This window comes from Pteropus alecto, unplaced genomic scaffold (genome assembly GCF_000325575.1).
Source record: "Pteropus alecto unplaced genomic scaffold, ASM32557v1 scaffold15, whole genome shotgun sequence".
Lineage (NCBI taxonomy): Eukaryota > Metazoa > Chordata > Mammalia > Chiroptera > Pteropodidae > Pteropus > Pteropus alecto.
In genome coordinates this window covers 866,219-879,282 of record NW_006436286.1, presented here as the reverse complement: position 1 = coordinate 879,282, position 13,064 = coordinate 866,219, and the positions used below count along the sequence as shown (strand labels likewise).

Sequence of the window (13,064 nt, the reverse complement as noted above, 5' to 3'; positions counted from 1 at the left end):
CCGCGTGGAAGCCACTGCGAGTTCCAGCCACAGGCTCACGTTGTCTGCTGTGTCCTAAGCCAGTCCCTGGCCTGGGTGGGGGCCGCAGGAGTAGGATGGGGACGGCCCAGACCATATGCTAATCAGGGCCCAGAAAGCCAGCCCCGGGCCAGGGGGCACAGCGGCGCCTGGAGCCCAGGGCCCGGCCAGGGCAGAGGCCGTGGCCATCCCGGGACAGAGCGAGGGCTGGAAACCCCGGGTCTCTGAAAAGGGGGGACACCGCTGGAGAGGTGACGTGGTGTGTCAGGCTCTGTGGCTTAAACGCAGCTTTCAGGGGACGCATTTCTGCGCCCTTGCCTTACCCACCCCCCTCGCTGAGGACTCGCTTCTGCTTGCCGCTTTGCGACATGGGGGCAGCTCGCAGGAGGCCTGGCGACCGCCCCGCGCCCCCCATCCCCCGTGGTCACTCACCTCGGCGAAGGGTGTGAGGGCTGGACCCCGCAGAGCTGTGAGCCGGGCTGGCGGTCAGCTGGTGGGAGCTGGCGGGTGGCTGCGCCTGGTTCGGGCCGCCGGCCGCCAGACCGCCGTTCCTGCCGATTGTGGGTGCGGCTGCAGGGTCCTTGGGTTTAGGGGGGCTGGAAGGGGGAGGGGTCGAGTCAGGACGCCGGCGTGCCAGCCAAAGGCCCAGGCACACCGGGACACACGTGCCGGCAGCCACAGTTCTCACCCGCTCAAGCGAGGAGATGACGTGCAGCTTTAAATAGTCCGCACCCACATACGACAGGACAAGGGTCCTCAACCCCTGGGCTATGGACCGGTCCCAGTCCTGCCTGGCCTGTCAGGAACCGGGCCGCACAGCAGGAGGTGACGGTGGCGGGGGTGAGCCAGCGAAGCTTCATCTGCGTTTGCCGCCTCGGCCTCACCTCAGGTCACCGGGCATTAGATGCTCTAGGAGCCCCGGTCCCTGGTGCCACAAAGGCCGGGACCACTGACGTACGAGACTCACTGCATCAGACAGTCTTCCAATTGCTCTGCCGCTCGATTATCACGAGAGACGTGTCACAGCAACCAACGGGAAACTTCAAGTTCTAGTGTGCTTGTGCCTCGACTCACAGTATTAAAACACCCGAAGGAGCTTTTGGGCTTCAAAATAACGCACTTTTGGCATATACAAAAGCGAAAGCTACGGTGAAACACTGATTCTCTGAATTATTCAGGGCTCGGCCAGTGTCAGTGCTGCAGGCTTGAGAGGAAAAACCGAGACCCTTAAGGGCCGATCGCAGTCCCGAGCTGGCCAGCAGCAGGGAGCGGTCACCACCCAGGCTTTCTGCCTCCAGGCCCAGAGCTGCTTTTCACAGGGAACCCGACAGCTACCGTTCCTCAAGGTCGCCGAAGGGCGAACACCGTTCCTGAAACGTACACAGAAGCCTCCACAGAGCGTAAGCGCCGAGGGGCGGACGGATGATGACGTTCTATTTGTCTGTCTGCAGGGAAGACTTGTTTTTATCGTAAATGATATACTTAGCTCTGGTTAAACCAGTGGAATGCTACAGCTACGTGGAAATGTGTGAGTTCACCAACGCTCTTCTCAAACGCAAAAAATTTAAAGCAAACACACATAAGAGAAACAGCAGTTGCTGAGAAGCCAACACAGAGCTCACGGTGAGCACATGAAGCCCCAGGAGAAAACTGGAAAAAAGGAAAGCCAACGACAAAAAAAAGCAGCTCTGGGAAGTTTGAAGCCTTCATTATTTTTAACCAACAAGTGAACTTCCCCAAATTACATAAAGAAAAAGGAATTCAGGAATGCACAAAGCTCTCGGAGTCCGGCTCTGAGGATTTAAGAGATTCTTATCGCGTAAGCAGCTTCACGCACCACGAGGCCCCCGTCTCCCCCCAGGGGAGGTAAAGATGGTCCCCCGAGGCACGCGCATCTCCGTGCGCAGGGAAAGCTGTGGACAAACAGGCCGTCCTTGTCTCACGCACTTATTTCTCCCCCTAAGTGATCGCTCGGCGCTCAAACGCCGCCTCAGACGCCACCGCGAGTGGCCTCGGCGGCTCCGCTGCCTGGGCCGCGGCCGAGAGCTGAAATCAGGCAAATCAGATCAAACCCTCAAGCTCAGAGGTTCAAAGGCCCTTCTCCTTGGAGGTGCTAACCCTAGCCCACTCCAGGCGGCTGATCAGAAGGGTAAGCAACAGAGAAGCCTTTCAAGGAAATCTGTCATGTTTTGTACCTTGTGCTCTTGCATCGACTCCCCTATGAGGCTGAAAGCTAGGGAGCTGCCGGGGGCAGGGGCGGGGGGCGTCTTAGTCACCAAGTGTGCCCAGTACTGCATCTGGTACCTACTGCTCAGTGCTCAATTATTCAGTAAATCTGACTGGACAGATGGGTGGGTGGGTGAGTGGGTGGATGGGAGGATGGGAAGATGGATGGATGGGTTTGCAGGTGGATGGATGGATGCACGAGTAGGTGGATGGGTGGGTGGGTGACTGAATGAATGCCCGGCATAGTATCACCCAACTAACTTGCTACATTCAAACGTTTACTGGCTGGCAACTAGATGGCAACAGCAAACAGTACGTGGACACTGAGCACACACCGAACAGGGAGACGAGGCTCACGGCACTGCTAGACACCTTCCGGCTTCTGGCTTCCACAGAGAGCAGCAGAGTAAAGAATGCAAACAGACATGTGTCCTTTCGAAACCAAGGAAGGAAGCGATCTGCAGTCTTCCCCTACCCATAGCCCACCGGAGGGTGGAGGCAAATGTGGTTCACTGCACGCTGGGTGTGTCTGGGGCAGGGACGCTGTGCCCTCAGGCCGGCCCCCACAGGAAGGCTGGGGCGCCCAGCACCCACTGCCGGCAGAAGCCAGCCTCCTTACCTGCTGTCGCCCAGGCTCGGGCCCTGCTCCAGCGTGCCCGCAGACGACAGGACAGGCCCACCCCCTGTGCTGCTCTCAGCTTTAGAGCTCTGGGGAGGGGGCTCTGGGCCGGCTGGAGCCGAGGTGCCGCCGTCTGCGGGCGGGAGTGGCGGCTGGGAAGCAGGCGATGTGTGCTTCCTACTTAGGGCGCCACCCCGCCGGTAGGCCTGGAAGTCCGTAAGCTTCACACCAAAGCTACAGAGAGAAGAGACAGTCAGCACGCCATGCGAGCCACCTCCTGACACAGAGCCCACTGGAGCCCGCGTGCCAACGCCCACACACAGACAGCCCCCAAGTTGCCCAGCATGCAGTGAAGCGCAGGACCAGGCGAATGGGCATCGCTGTCACCAAGGCAACCCAGAGAGCCAGAGCCCAGAAATGACCAAGTCGGGTGTGAGCAGCTGAAGGCACACAGGCCTCGTCGTGGGAGATGTCACACTGGCGTGTTCACGGCCGTATCGCTAGATAGGAGCCCACTGTCCCAGATCTGAGTGTGTGGGGCCCAAGGTGACAGCCGCGTGCAGAAGTCCTGCCCTGGGCAGGGCGCGGTGACCCCACGCTGCCTCCCGGGCTCAGACGTGTCTGCAGAGAACGGATCTGCCGGCAGAGGACTCGGACCGGCTGTTCCGGGAGGCAGGTGGTGGCTGGAGGGCAGGCCAGAGGAAGACTCGCTTTCTGCGTAAGCCCGCGGGTATACAGACTACAGAACTTCCTCTTCAGTTCAAAAACTAAACAACTCGTGACTCCCTGAGCGCGTGCTCCGGGGTGGGCTGGCGGGAGAGCCCCCAGGCAGACGGAATGGATCGTGTGCCACCGAGACCCCAACACCGCACTCTGCCACCTAGCGGTGTGGAGGCTGATGCTGGTGTGCAGTCTGTCTGTGAGCAGGAAGCGGGGCGGACGCGTGAAGGGAAAACTCCTGCACCTAACGAAGGTGGGCTTTAGAGGGACGGAATAGGTTTTCCTTTGCAGCGGGTTAAGAATAAGCAAAACCCAAGCTCGCTCTCAGACTGGGTGACTGAAGCAAGAGCCTGCGGTTCAGTTCCCACGCCAGCAACCCCCAGGACAGCAGGGACGCGGGAAACCACGTCCCACTGCTGGGGAGCGGTGGCATCGCCACATGCTCAGGCGGGGGCGTCTGACAGCTCGTCACGAGCAGCCGTGACCACCTCTGAAAAGCCTACGAGTCACCATGGAACCTTGTACGGAGACACACTGTCCCTCACTAGGCCAACACAGCCACTGTCTCCCCCAGAACTGCAAACTGGCTTCTCTGGCTAGACCTCGGACCCAGGGCTGGCGTCCACCGAGGAGCTGAGTCACATTGAAAACGTGTCTTTAAACACCAATCACACGTCACTGCGAGAGGTGGCCGTTCTCACGATCACTCCTGGACACACGCCCATGACACGTAAGTTTTCTCTCTTTCCCCCCGTTGAGCACGTTTAGTGACTGTGATGTGTGTGTGCCGCCACGCCGCCGTGGGGGTGTGAGAGCCCACGGAGTCGTGTGCGACCGCTCGAATGCTAGGTGACAAGCACGTGCCCACGTTACGCTCAGAGCGATGTCTGCAGCGGACCAGAGCAGAACCCTGAGGCCACCTGGACTCTCGCAGGTGTGGCCCTAGGGCGCTGCCTGCGCGTGACAGGCCCCCCGAGCTGGACCAGGTCCCCGGGGCTGAGCGAAGCCGGCGCGAGGCTGGTCGGCTCCACACGCACCTCTCCTTCTTCGCCAAGTCGCCCTCCATCACCGCCATGCTGGCCGGCCGCTTCCTCTCCAGGGTCCCCGAGTCGGACTCGTTTCCCGTGTGGGTCGAGTGATTGGAATTTGGGGTGGCAAGAGGTACGAACGCTTCTGACACGTTAAATTCCACCTCTGCAAGGAGAGACGAGAGAAGGGGACACTTCAGAACCTAAGTCACGCAGCCCCTGTGTCGTGTCCTTTGTGGAAAAAACAAACCCACGGAACGTGGAAGAGGACGAGGAGCGTGGGTGACTCATTCGCACCGCGGGGCGAGGCGCTGAGCGGCCTTTATGGTTCGACGTGGAACAGAAACAACAGGCGACGCGGACTGGACGCCACCCGCGGCCTCTCCTGCCAGCCTCGCGCTCTGGGAGGCGCCTCGGGCCGGCCGCCAGCGCCCGCTCACCCGCCAGGACTCGGCAAGCTGCCCAGGGCGTGGGGTGGCTCCGTGGCAGGGAGCCCAAACAGGACAGCGAGGCCCTGCCCCGCGGCGCCTGCACCCCAGGGTGCGCTGGCAGGCTGCCCTGGCCGAGCAGGGGGGCCCGGACCTCCGGCTCCTGCCCGACCGGAACCCCAATGGGGCGTGGGGCCCCCGAGGGAGCCGGGGCCGCGACGGGCGCAGCGTGAAAACCCACTGCCTGAGGACGAGTCCTGGTTCCATGCTGCAGCCGACGACCCTACTGCCGGGCCCAGCCGGCCTCCCGCTGGGCCCCTCTGCAGCCTGCGACCGCCCGCCGGGGCAATGGGACGCCTCGTCCAGGGGGACGCCTCGTCCGGGGGGACGCCTGCTGGCCGGGGTGGCCGACCTCCAAAGCAGCCTGGGCCCTCCCCCGCCTGAGTCGGCCAGATCGCCGTCCGCCACCATCTTCCTAAGTCGCCGTGCGTCACGACGTCTGTTTGTGGGGCTGCTTCTCCGGGGGCCCGTGCTCCTCTTACCAGCAAACGGACGGCACCCAGTGGGCGCTGGGGATGTGCCTACAAGGAGCGACCCCGGCGTGCAGTGGGCTGAAGTGGAGCGCAGTCGGCGGCCCCGCCGCCGCGTCGGAATGCGCACGCAGGGAGACGCGGACACGTGACGCCGGCTCTGCGGCCGCGGGCGGTCTCGGAGGACGTCCCGTGCCACCTCACTACCGCCACGCTGGCCCGGGAGCACTCACCTCCGGGGAAGAACCAGTCGGCGTGCTGGATGATGGGCTCGATGACGGCGACCACGTGCACGGAGGTGGCGGCTGCCATCTCGGCCAGCGTCCTGCAAAGGAGGTCCGCGGGGTCACAGGCTGCCCTGGGCGGCCTCCGGTCTCGGCCTCCGGTCTCTGCGGGCCGAGCCGGGGCGCGGCTTCCGTATCCACAGCGTGAAATGTTTAAGCACAAACGCAAGAGTTAGATGCACAGGGCCCCAGCCTACGGACGTGGGGGATCGCCGGGCTGGCCGCCGCCCCTCGGTGGCACTGTGGTGACACCGGTGTGTGACAGCCTGTGAACGGCGGCTGTTGCGTGCTGGTTTCACACGGGCTCGGGACAGGCTTGCGTTTCCCGCCGGGACGGGCCCCGGGGCGTCAGCTCTGAGACCGGCACCACCACAAAGCAGTGAGGCCCCTCACGCCGGAAGCTGAGCCCCCCGCATTGACGCGTGTTACTAAGGCTGCCATTAGGACGGAATGGTCCCAAGATGCCCGTTCAGAAGCGGAGCGTCTGGACGCCGGGGACGCCAGAGGAAGCCAGGTGAGAACGGCACCCCGCCATCAGCCTCGCACCCCGGTCCACGGTCAGCCCATGAGAACAGCAGTACGCGAGGGCCGGGCTCCGCGCCCCCGACTCAGACTGTGCGGCACGGGGGCCGTGAGGTGACAACATCATGGCACGTGGCTTTAGTTCAGAAGTGAGGCCGCTGCGCTCCCTAGCGGCTAGGTCCCAGGGCAGATGCCCCAAATCTATTTCCCACCGGGAAGAAAAGCCTCACCCCGGTTTCCAGCCAGGCGCAAAGTTCTAGCTCCTTCCAAGTTCCAGCGGGAGGGCAGGCTCAGCCTGCAGTTCAACAGGAGCCACCACACAGCTGTGGCCGCACGTGTACCAGGCTGTCCCACAGCCGCTCACCTGCCCGCTGCTCGGGGTGGGACCCGTGACGACGGGGACAGTGTCCCCCGCGTCCTTGCGTGGCCAGCACACGGCTCACGGCAGGGCTCACCGGGAAGGTCGGCCTCAGACTGGCCCACGTGCGCCCGGCGACAGGGTGTGGACCGCCAGCCGTGTTCTGCTCCTACCGTTGGGCGGACAGCCGGGGCCAGCAGCACGGAACGGGCACGACCCACCTACCCTTCGTTTCTGGCCCACAGCAGGTTGGGGCCCAGGACGATGGCGATGTTGCTGGGGGTCATCTTGTTGGAGTCACTGGTCTGCGCGAGCTTCGCGAGAAACTTGATCAGGTACCTGAGGACGAGAGGGTGGCCGCCCACTCAGAGAGGCCCGGGACACCGCCTCCCCGCCCGGCTCAGGTAGAGCATGTCACCAACGCTCAGCGCTGTTTTAGGAACAGAGTTTAGGGCTCGGAGGAGGAAATCGCTCCAACGTGAACCTCAGCGACCCGGGCTCCACGGGCCGTGTGCTTTGAATCCCTTTCTCCTTGAGGCTCTACCTGTTCTTCCCCAGAATAATTTACAATGTGACTAACGGTGGCTTCGACGTATACAAACACAGTGAAACACAGAAGTGCATGCAAACGTGGCCGAACACAAGCGTAGGCGGACTGCTCAAAGGAGACTACGTTTAAAAATGCTTTATGTTACAATTATAAAAATGTCCGATTTAACATATAAATGTCCTCTCTTGCACTATAAATCAAAAACTTAAGAACAACCCGACTATCGACCAGTAGGGGTTTGATTAAACAAATGACAACATAGCCACGCAGCGCAGTGCTGAGCAGCCGTAAACGCTACTGCGTGCCGACGTGGGGGACCCCCAAGGTGGGTATTACGCAAAAAAGGCCAGGAGGAGAAGGATGTGCACGATACAGGCTACCGTCAGCTTTCGGGGAAACCGGGGTGTGAGAGATGCGTGCAGTGTGTCTGCACGTGCTGCTCACATGGGCGCCGGCTCCTGCTGGGGCTACACAAGACACCAAAGCCACCGGCTGTGCGTCGGGGGAAACAGGTGGCTGGGAAACAGGGACAGGAGACCATGGAAATGTACGCCCTGCTCAGAAACAGTTCACAGACATCATAGAGAGTAAGATAAAACACAAGGCCAAATCCCAAAGCACCGACACCCGGAATTCAGTTACCGCCGTCAGACACTGAACAGACTGAGACAGCAGCCTGTGCTCCGGGTCCGGCTGAATGACACGGCGAGGGACCGCACGAGCACAACGCCCGCGGGAGGCCGGCAGCCCTGGCGCCAGGAAGGACTCTGTCGCTGAGCTCGGTGACGGAGCCCAAACCGAACGGCGTGCCACCGGGACAGCCGTGTCACCGGGAGAGTGACGGAGCCCAAACCGAAGGGCGGGCGTGCCACCGGGACAGCCATGTCACCGGGAGAGTGCCTGCCATGCGGACCGAGCCCTCTTACAAAATTTTAATTTTAAGTGACTTTATCACCAACAGCAGGAGCCCTTTCCCCTCCTCTCTGTGCTTCTTCAAATGTACATTTTAAGCCGAAGGGGAAATAGAGATCATATTCCAGAAATTTATTCTACGGTGAATTTTCTTAGAAACACACTTATTCTATAACGTAACATATAATCTCCGTTTCCTTCCTTCCTTCCCCATTTCTTATTTTTTTTTAGGTGAGGCGACCCTTGGTTGACCTCACAGATTACAAGGACCTGGTCAGCTTACGAGTCCTCATTATTTTTATTTTTTATGCCTACAGCACCTGGTCTTCCTAGGTGGTCTCCCATCCAAGGACTAACCGGGCCTGACCCTGCTTAGCTTCCGAGATCAGACGGGATCGGGCGTGTTCAGGGTGGCATGGCCGTGAACTATAATCTCCATTTCTTAAAATCTCAGTAGGACGATTTATGATCTCTTTCGAATAAATCATGTACTGCATATGAAAGACACTACAGAAAATATAAATAATGATTAATTTTTGCCTTTTACACACTGGACAGTTTAGACGAACTCCCACGTACGGTGAATCCAACTTTCCACAAGCGTTTTTCCCAGTGGCAGCCGTGGTGAGTGGCCAGGCACTGACCTACGAGTGTCCGCACGCCACGCCACACGCGCCACGGGCCACGCCCTGCAACGCCAGGCGACCCCGGCCCACAGCACTCCGAGTGTGCCGCCTGCGTGAATTCCGTGGCCTCTGCTGGGGATAAAGCCACGTGCACGCCGGAGCCGCCGCGGCACGGTGGCTGAACGTGCAGGATGCTGACCATACGTACCGAAAGTTAACAAAGTTTGGCGGTGGTAACTTCTGACACGTTCTCCATAAATCCTGAAGTTTTTTATCTTGATCCTGCACACTGAGAAAAAAAGTTTTATTTGTAACGACGTAGTAGAACGCATGCCAGTGATAGCTGTGCTCACGAGCTGCCCTAGCAGAGAAGCCTCCCCTCAGAGAAAGCATGGAAAACGGCACAGATTTGGGAAATAAACAGACGTGGAGCCGAGGACCAACAAATAACTCTGAGCCGTTAGCTGACCTCACTGAGACTCAGCCTCCTGATGTGAAAACCGGTGACCATGAAATTCCAGAGGCATGCCACGTGGAACCGCCTGGACCAACGCCTGTCACACCGGAGACAAGATTCTGCCTAGACTCGTGTGTGTCCATGTCCCACGATCCCTCGTCCCATGTGCGGCACGGCCCCGGGTGAGCTGGCCGAGCTCCAGCTCCCGGGCTCCGTCTTTGCCTCTGGACACGGCCAAAGGCCCTGGGCGAGAGGCCGATCCTGCTACGAAGCAGTTCTGGGGTTGCTGCAGCCACACAGCTCCAGTGAGCACACTCTTGGCCATGAGGGCCGGGCCACCACCTGCAGAGCAGAGCCCACCCCGCCCACCAGCAGGAGAGCACCCGAGATACCGTCTACACAGACGCCCTCCGCCCAGAGCCAGTCTGGAGCGTGAGAGACAGGGCTGTACGTGATCACGCTCCACAGGCCAGTCGCCGTGTCACTGGGATGGCACCGTGGCCAAAGCTGATAACACTCAAGCTCAGAATCAGTTCACCAGAAGACAGACGCCTGCTTTTACAAGCTGACTGCCTCACGGGGACGAGTCTGGGGGTCTTGGAGCAGAGAAGGTCAGGTGGAGGGGTGGGGAGGCTCCCCAGTAAAACACACCCAGACCGTCCCGTACCCGACACTGACTGCCACGCCACTGCTCGGGCCCTAGGCACGGGTATTCCCCGCAGGCTGGCTCAGGCTGGGCTCCAGGGGCCACCGGCCACCACGGGCTTCGCCTCTCAAATCCTCTGCACAGCAACAGCAAACACCCACTCGAAGTGACAGGGTGACCGATTGACTGGAGCAAGTGGCTCACTCCTACGGGAACCACCGGTGACAGAGGTCGGGGACGGAGGTCAGTTCCCTCAGGGGGATAGTCGGGCACCTGCAGAAAGGGGCCACCTCTGGGACTCGCCGAACGAGGCTGCAGGGCCCACAGCCAGCCACCCAGACAGACGGAGCTGGGCGGGGCGCGGGTGAGGGACGAGAGTCCCAGAGCACAGCCGCTAGGCTCACTCCTACGGGAACCACCGGTGACAGAGGTCGGGGACGGAGGTCAGTTCCCTCAGGGGGATAGTCGGGCACCTGCAGAAAGGGGCCACCTCTGGGACTCGCCGAACGAGGCTGCAGGGCCCACAGCCAGCCACCCAGACAGACGGAGCTGGGCGGGGCGCAGGTGAGGGACGAGCGTCCCAGAGCAGAGCCGCTAGGCCGCTGACTGCGACTCCAGGGCGGGGCGCGGAGACGGCGCTCTCACGTGGCAGGCGCTCGGCACTAGGACCGCGGCACCCCTCGCACCCACGTCAACCTTGCACGGTGGCGCCCCCGTGAGATGAGCATGCATGGCACCACCAGCCAGCCCGACACCTGTCCCCAAGGACAGGGCCTCCAAGACACAGGGAGGTTTGATCAGCCAGTCCTCTGTCCCAGAAATGACACGCACTTAAGGCGGAGCGTGAGTGGCGACTTTCCCACCTAGCAATTACAACACTCAGTATGTCCACCCTCAGCCTCAGACTGCGGCCAGGCTATTCGGCAACCACTCTAATGTCATTTGATGATCCCCGGGAATAAAGGACTTGCAAAGCGCACACATTACATCGTTTCCTTTGCATTTAAAAACTCAGTGTTCTTTAAACTCACCTCGCGACTTGGGTCCATTCCTCGTACAGGTGGAAGGTCATCAGGGGTTCGGGCAGCTCCCGTAAGTAGGACTTCAGAGCACCTGAAATCGTGAACACTGAGTATGAACAGGGCAGGGGGCGAACGTCAGGACACGCGATTCTGCAAACTGAAATGACCTCATTACGACCTCCCAACTATGCAGAACAGATCACCACTCGGCAGCCCGCATAGGGAATCAAACGCCCCCACGCAGCCCCGTGCCTTGCAAATGCACCGAGAGCGAGGGACGCAAAACGAAGTCCCTCCCAGAGCACTTTCTTAACAGACGGGACCTTCCTCAGGCATCAAAGGTAGGAGGGGAGCAGACGCGAGCGTGTCCCCAAACACCTGGGCCATAAGCTACCTGCACCTGCACCTAACGGTCAGGCAAACAAAGAAACGGGCTCTGAAACACACACACACACACACACACACACACACACACACACACGCACGCCCACACACGCACGCTTCCTCCTGTCACTTAGGCCTGTAAGGAGACCATCTCCATGAGACCTAAAGTCGGCACTGGACTCGTAACTGGCGACCTGTCGGACAGGCCGCGCCTGCCCCCTGGACGCCCACCTGAGGAGCTCACCTGCCACGGCATGGGGGTCTGAGTAGAACTCATCCAGGTGAGAAGTAGAACAGTCTAGCGCAGCTTTGAGCTTCTTCAGCTTGGAGGCCCCGGCCCCGATTCGGAAGAGGCCCTGAGGGGCAACGAGAAGCAGGAGGCACCAGGTTCAAGTTGTGGGCCTGACCCTGAGCTCGGTGAAGACCTGATGGGCTCCGACCCCAGCTGTGGGGCAGTCCCATGGCTTGCCTGGCAGGGCTGCGGGGGGAGTGACGAGGACCCAGCATGCGCCAGGGCAGAGGGACAAGCAGAGCGGCCACACTAAGCAACGCCAGCTCTTGCCCACCCCATTGCGAAGACACCCATGCCTGTTAGAAATCTATTAAACGCGCTATTTCGTACTTCCACGGGGTGCCTGCTACAGGTTTTTCATATTTAGGAAACATTTTTAACCACGGACAGCACAAGAGAAGTTGCTAGACCGAAGTGCTAGTCGCCGCCACTGCCCGAGACGTTAAGAACATGGGGCTGGCGGCCAGGCGCGGAGGCCGCGGGGACGCCGGGCCGGCCAGTGGGGGAGGGACCTCAGCAGACCAGACCGCGGGGCCGGGTCCGTCTGTACCAGGGGTGCTGTGCGATGTCGCCAGCACCCCGCCTGACAGTCTGGGTCACGAAAGCAGCACTCGCCTCCCCCAAGCCGTGACAACCAAAAATGTCTCTGGCCCTTGCCAAATGTCCCCTGAGGAGGGCACAGCTGGTCCTGGACGAGAAGCACTGGTGCGGGCTACTGGGAGGTGGGGCATGTCCCTGGGGGAGGGTGTGGTGACGAGCAGGGCGCCTGGGGTGTTCCTGGGTCTGGCGCTGGCTCGTGAGGGGCTGGTTCGGCTCGCGCAAGCTTCCTGCCCTGTTCGGCTGCGGCCGTCTGTGTGAACGCCGCGCTCCGCGTGAAGCCTTCCCGAGAACGAGGCCTTGCTCCTCCACGGTGGCCGGGCCCAGCCCGAACCCCCAGCTACACAGGGGAGCCTGGTTCCCGGGGTTATCAGAAATAAGGTTTGAAAAGCCCCCCACCGCCACCCCCGACACCAGCCAACAGGACACGCAGGCCCTGGTGGCGAAAACTGCAGCCCAGGGGCGCTCCGGCCCCGCGCGGCGGCCACGCCCCGGGGGAGGACGGGGGAGGGAGTGAGCGAGGGCGCCGGCCTCACCTCCTCCCTCATGCCGGTCTCCAGCAGCAGCATCACGCAGGCTTCGATGGGCAGCGCGATCTCCCGGCCGCTGCGCTTCAGGTGCTCCTCCAGCGCCGTGCCGAAGGCCGGCTTCTCCGCCCACCTGTCTGCAGCGGGACAGCGCGTGAGGCCGGTGGCGCCGTGGACCCCGTTCCCACCGAAGATGACAGTGGCGGCAGGGACACCGCCCCCCCAAGACAAGACGCGGGGCCCTTCAGTCAGAACACCAGCACCGTCACAATGGCGGGGGACGCCGGCCCCCCACGTCCCCCACACCCCTTCACGCTG

At 61.2% G+C, this 13,064-nt stretch overlaps 1 protein-coding gene and 1 pseudogene across 1 annotated transcript in view; both read right to left on the bottom strand.

Annotated features, from left to right (window-relative positions):
* ARHGAP17 (Rho GTPase activating protein 17) overlaps window positions 1–13,064 on the bottom strand; it is a 37,550-nt gene that overhangs the window by 8,996 nt on the left and 15,490 nt on the right. The window contains exons 13-21 of the mRNA XM_025047278.1: window positions 12,756–12,883; window positions 11,575–11,686; window positions 10,956–11,037; window positions 9,030–9,110; window positions 6,959–7,072; window positions 5,803–5,894; window positions 4,621–4,777; window positions 2,864–3,097; window positions 451–614 (exon numbers count right to left, since the gene is read on the bottom strand). Coding sequence (XP_024903046.1) covers window positions 451–614; window positions 2,864–3,097; window positions 4,621–4,777; window positions 5,803–5,894; window positions 6,959–7,072; window positions 9,030–9,110; window positions 10,956–11,037; window positions 11,575–11,686; window positions 12,756–12,883 — 1,164 coding nt within the window. The remainder of the gene's footprint in view (window positions 1–450; window positions 615–2,863; window positions 3,098–4,620; window positions 4,778–5,802; window positions 5,895–6,958; window positions 7,073–9,029; window positions 9,111–10,955; window positions 11,038–11,574; window positions 11,687–12,755; window positions 12,884–13,064) is intronic.
* Window positions 8,504–8,622, bottom strand: LOC112480292 (annotated as a pseudogene).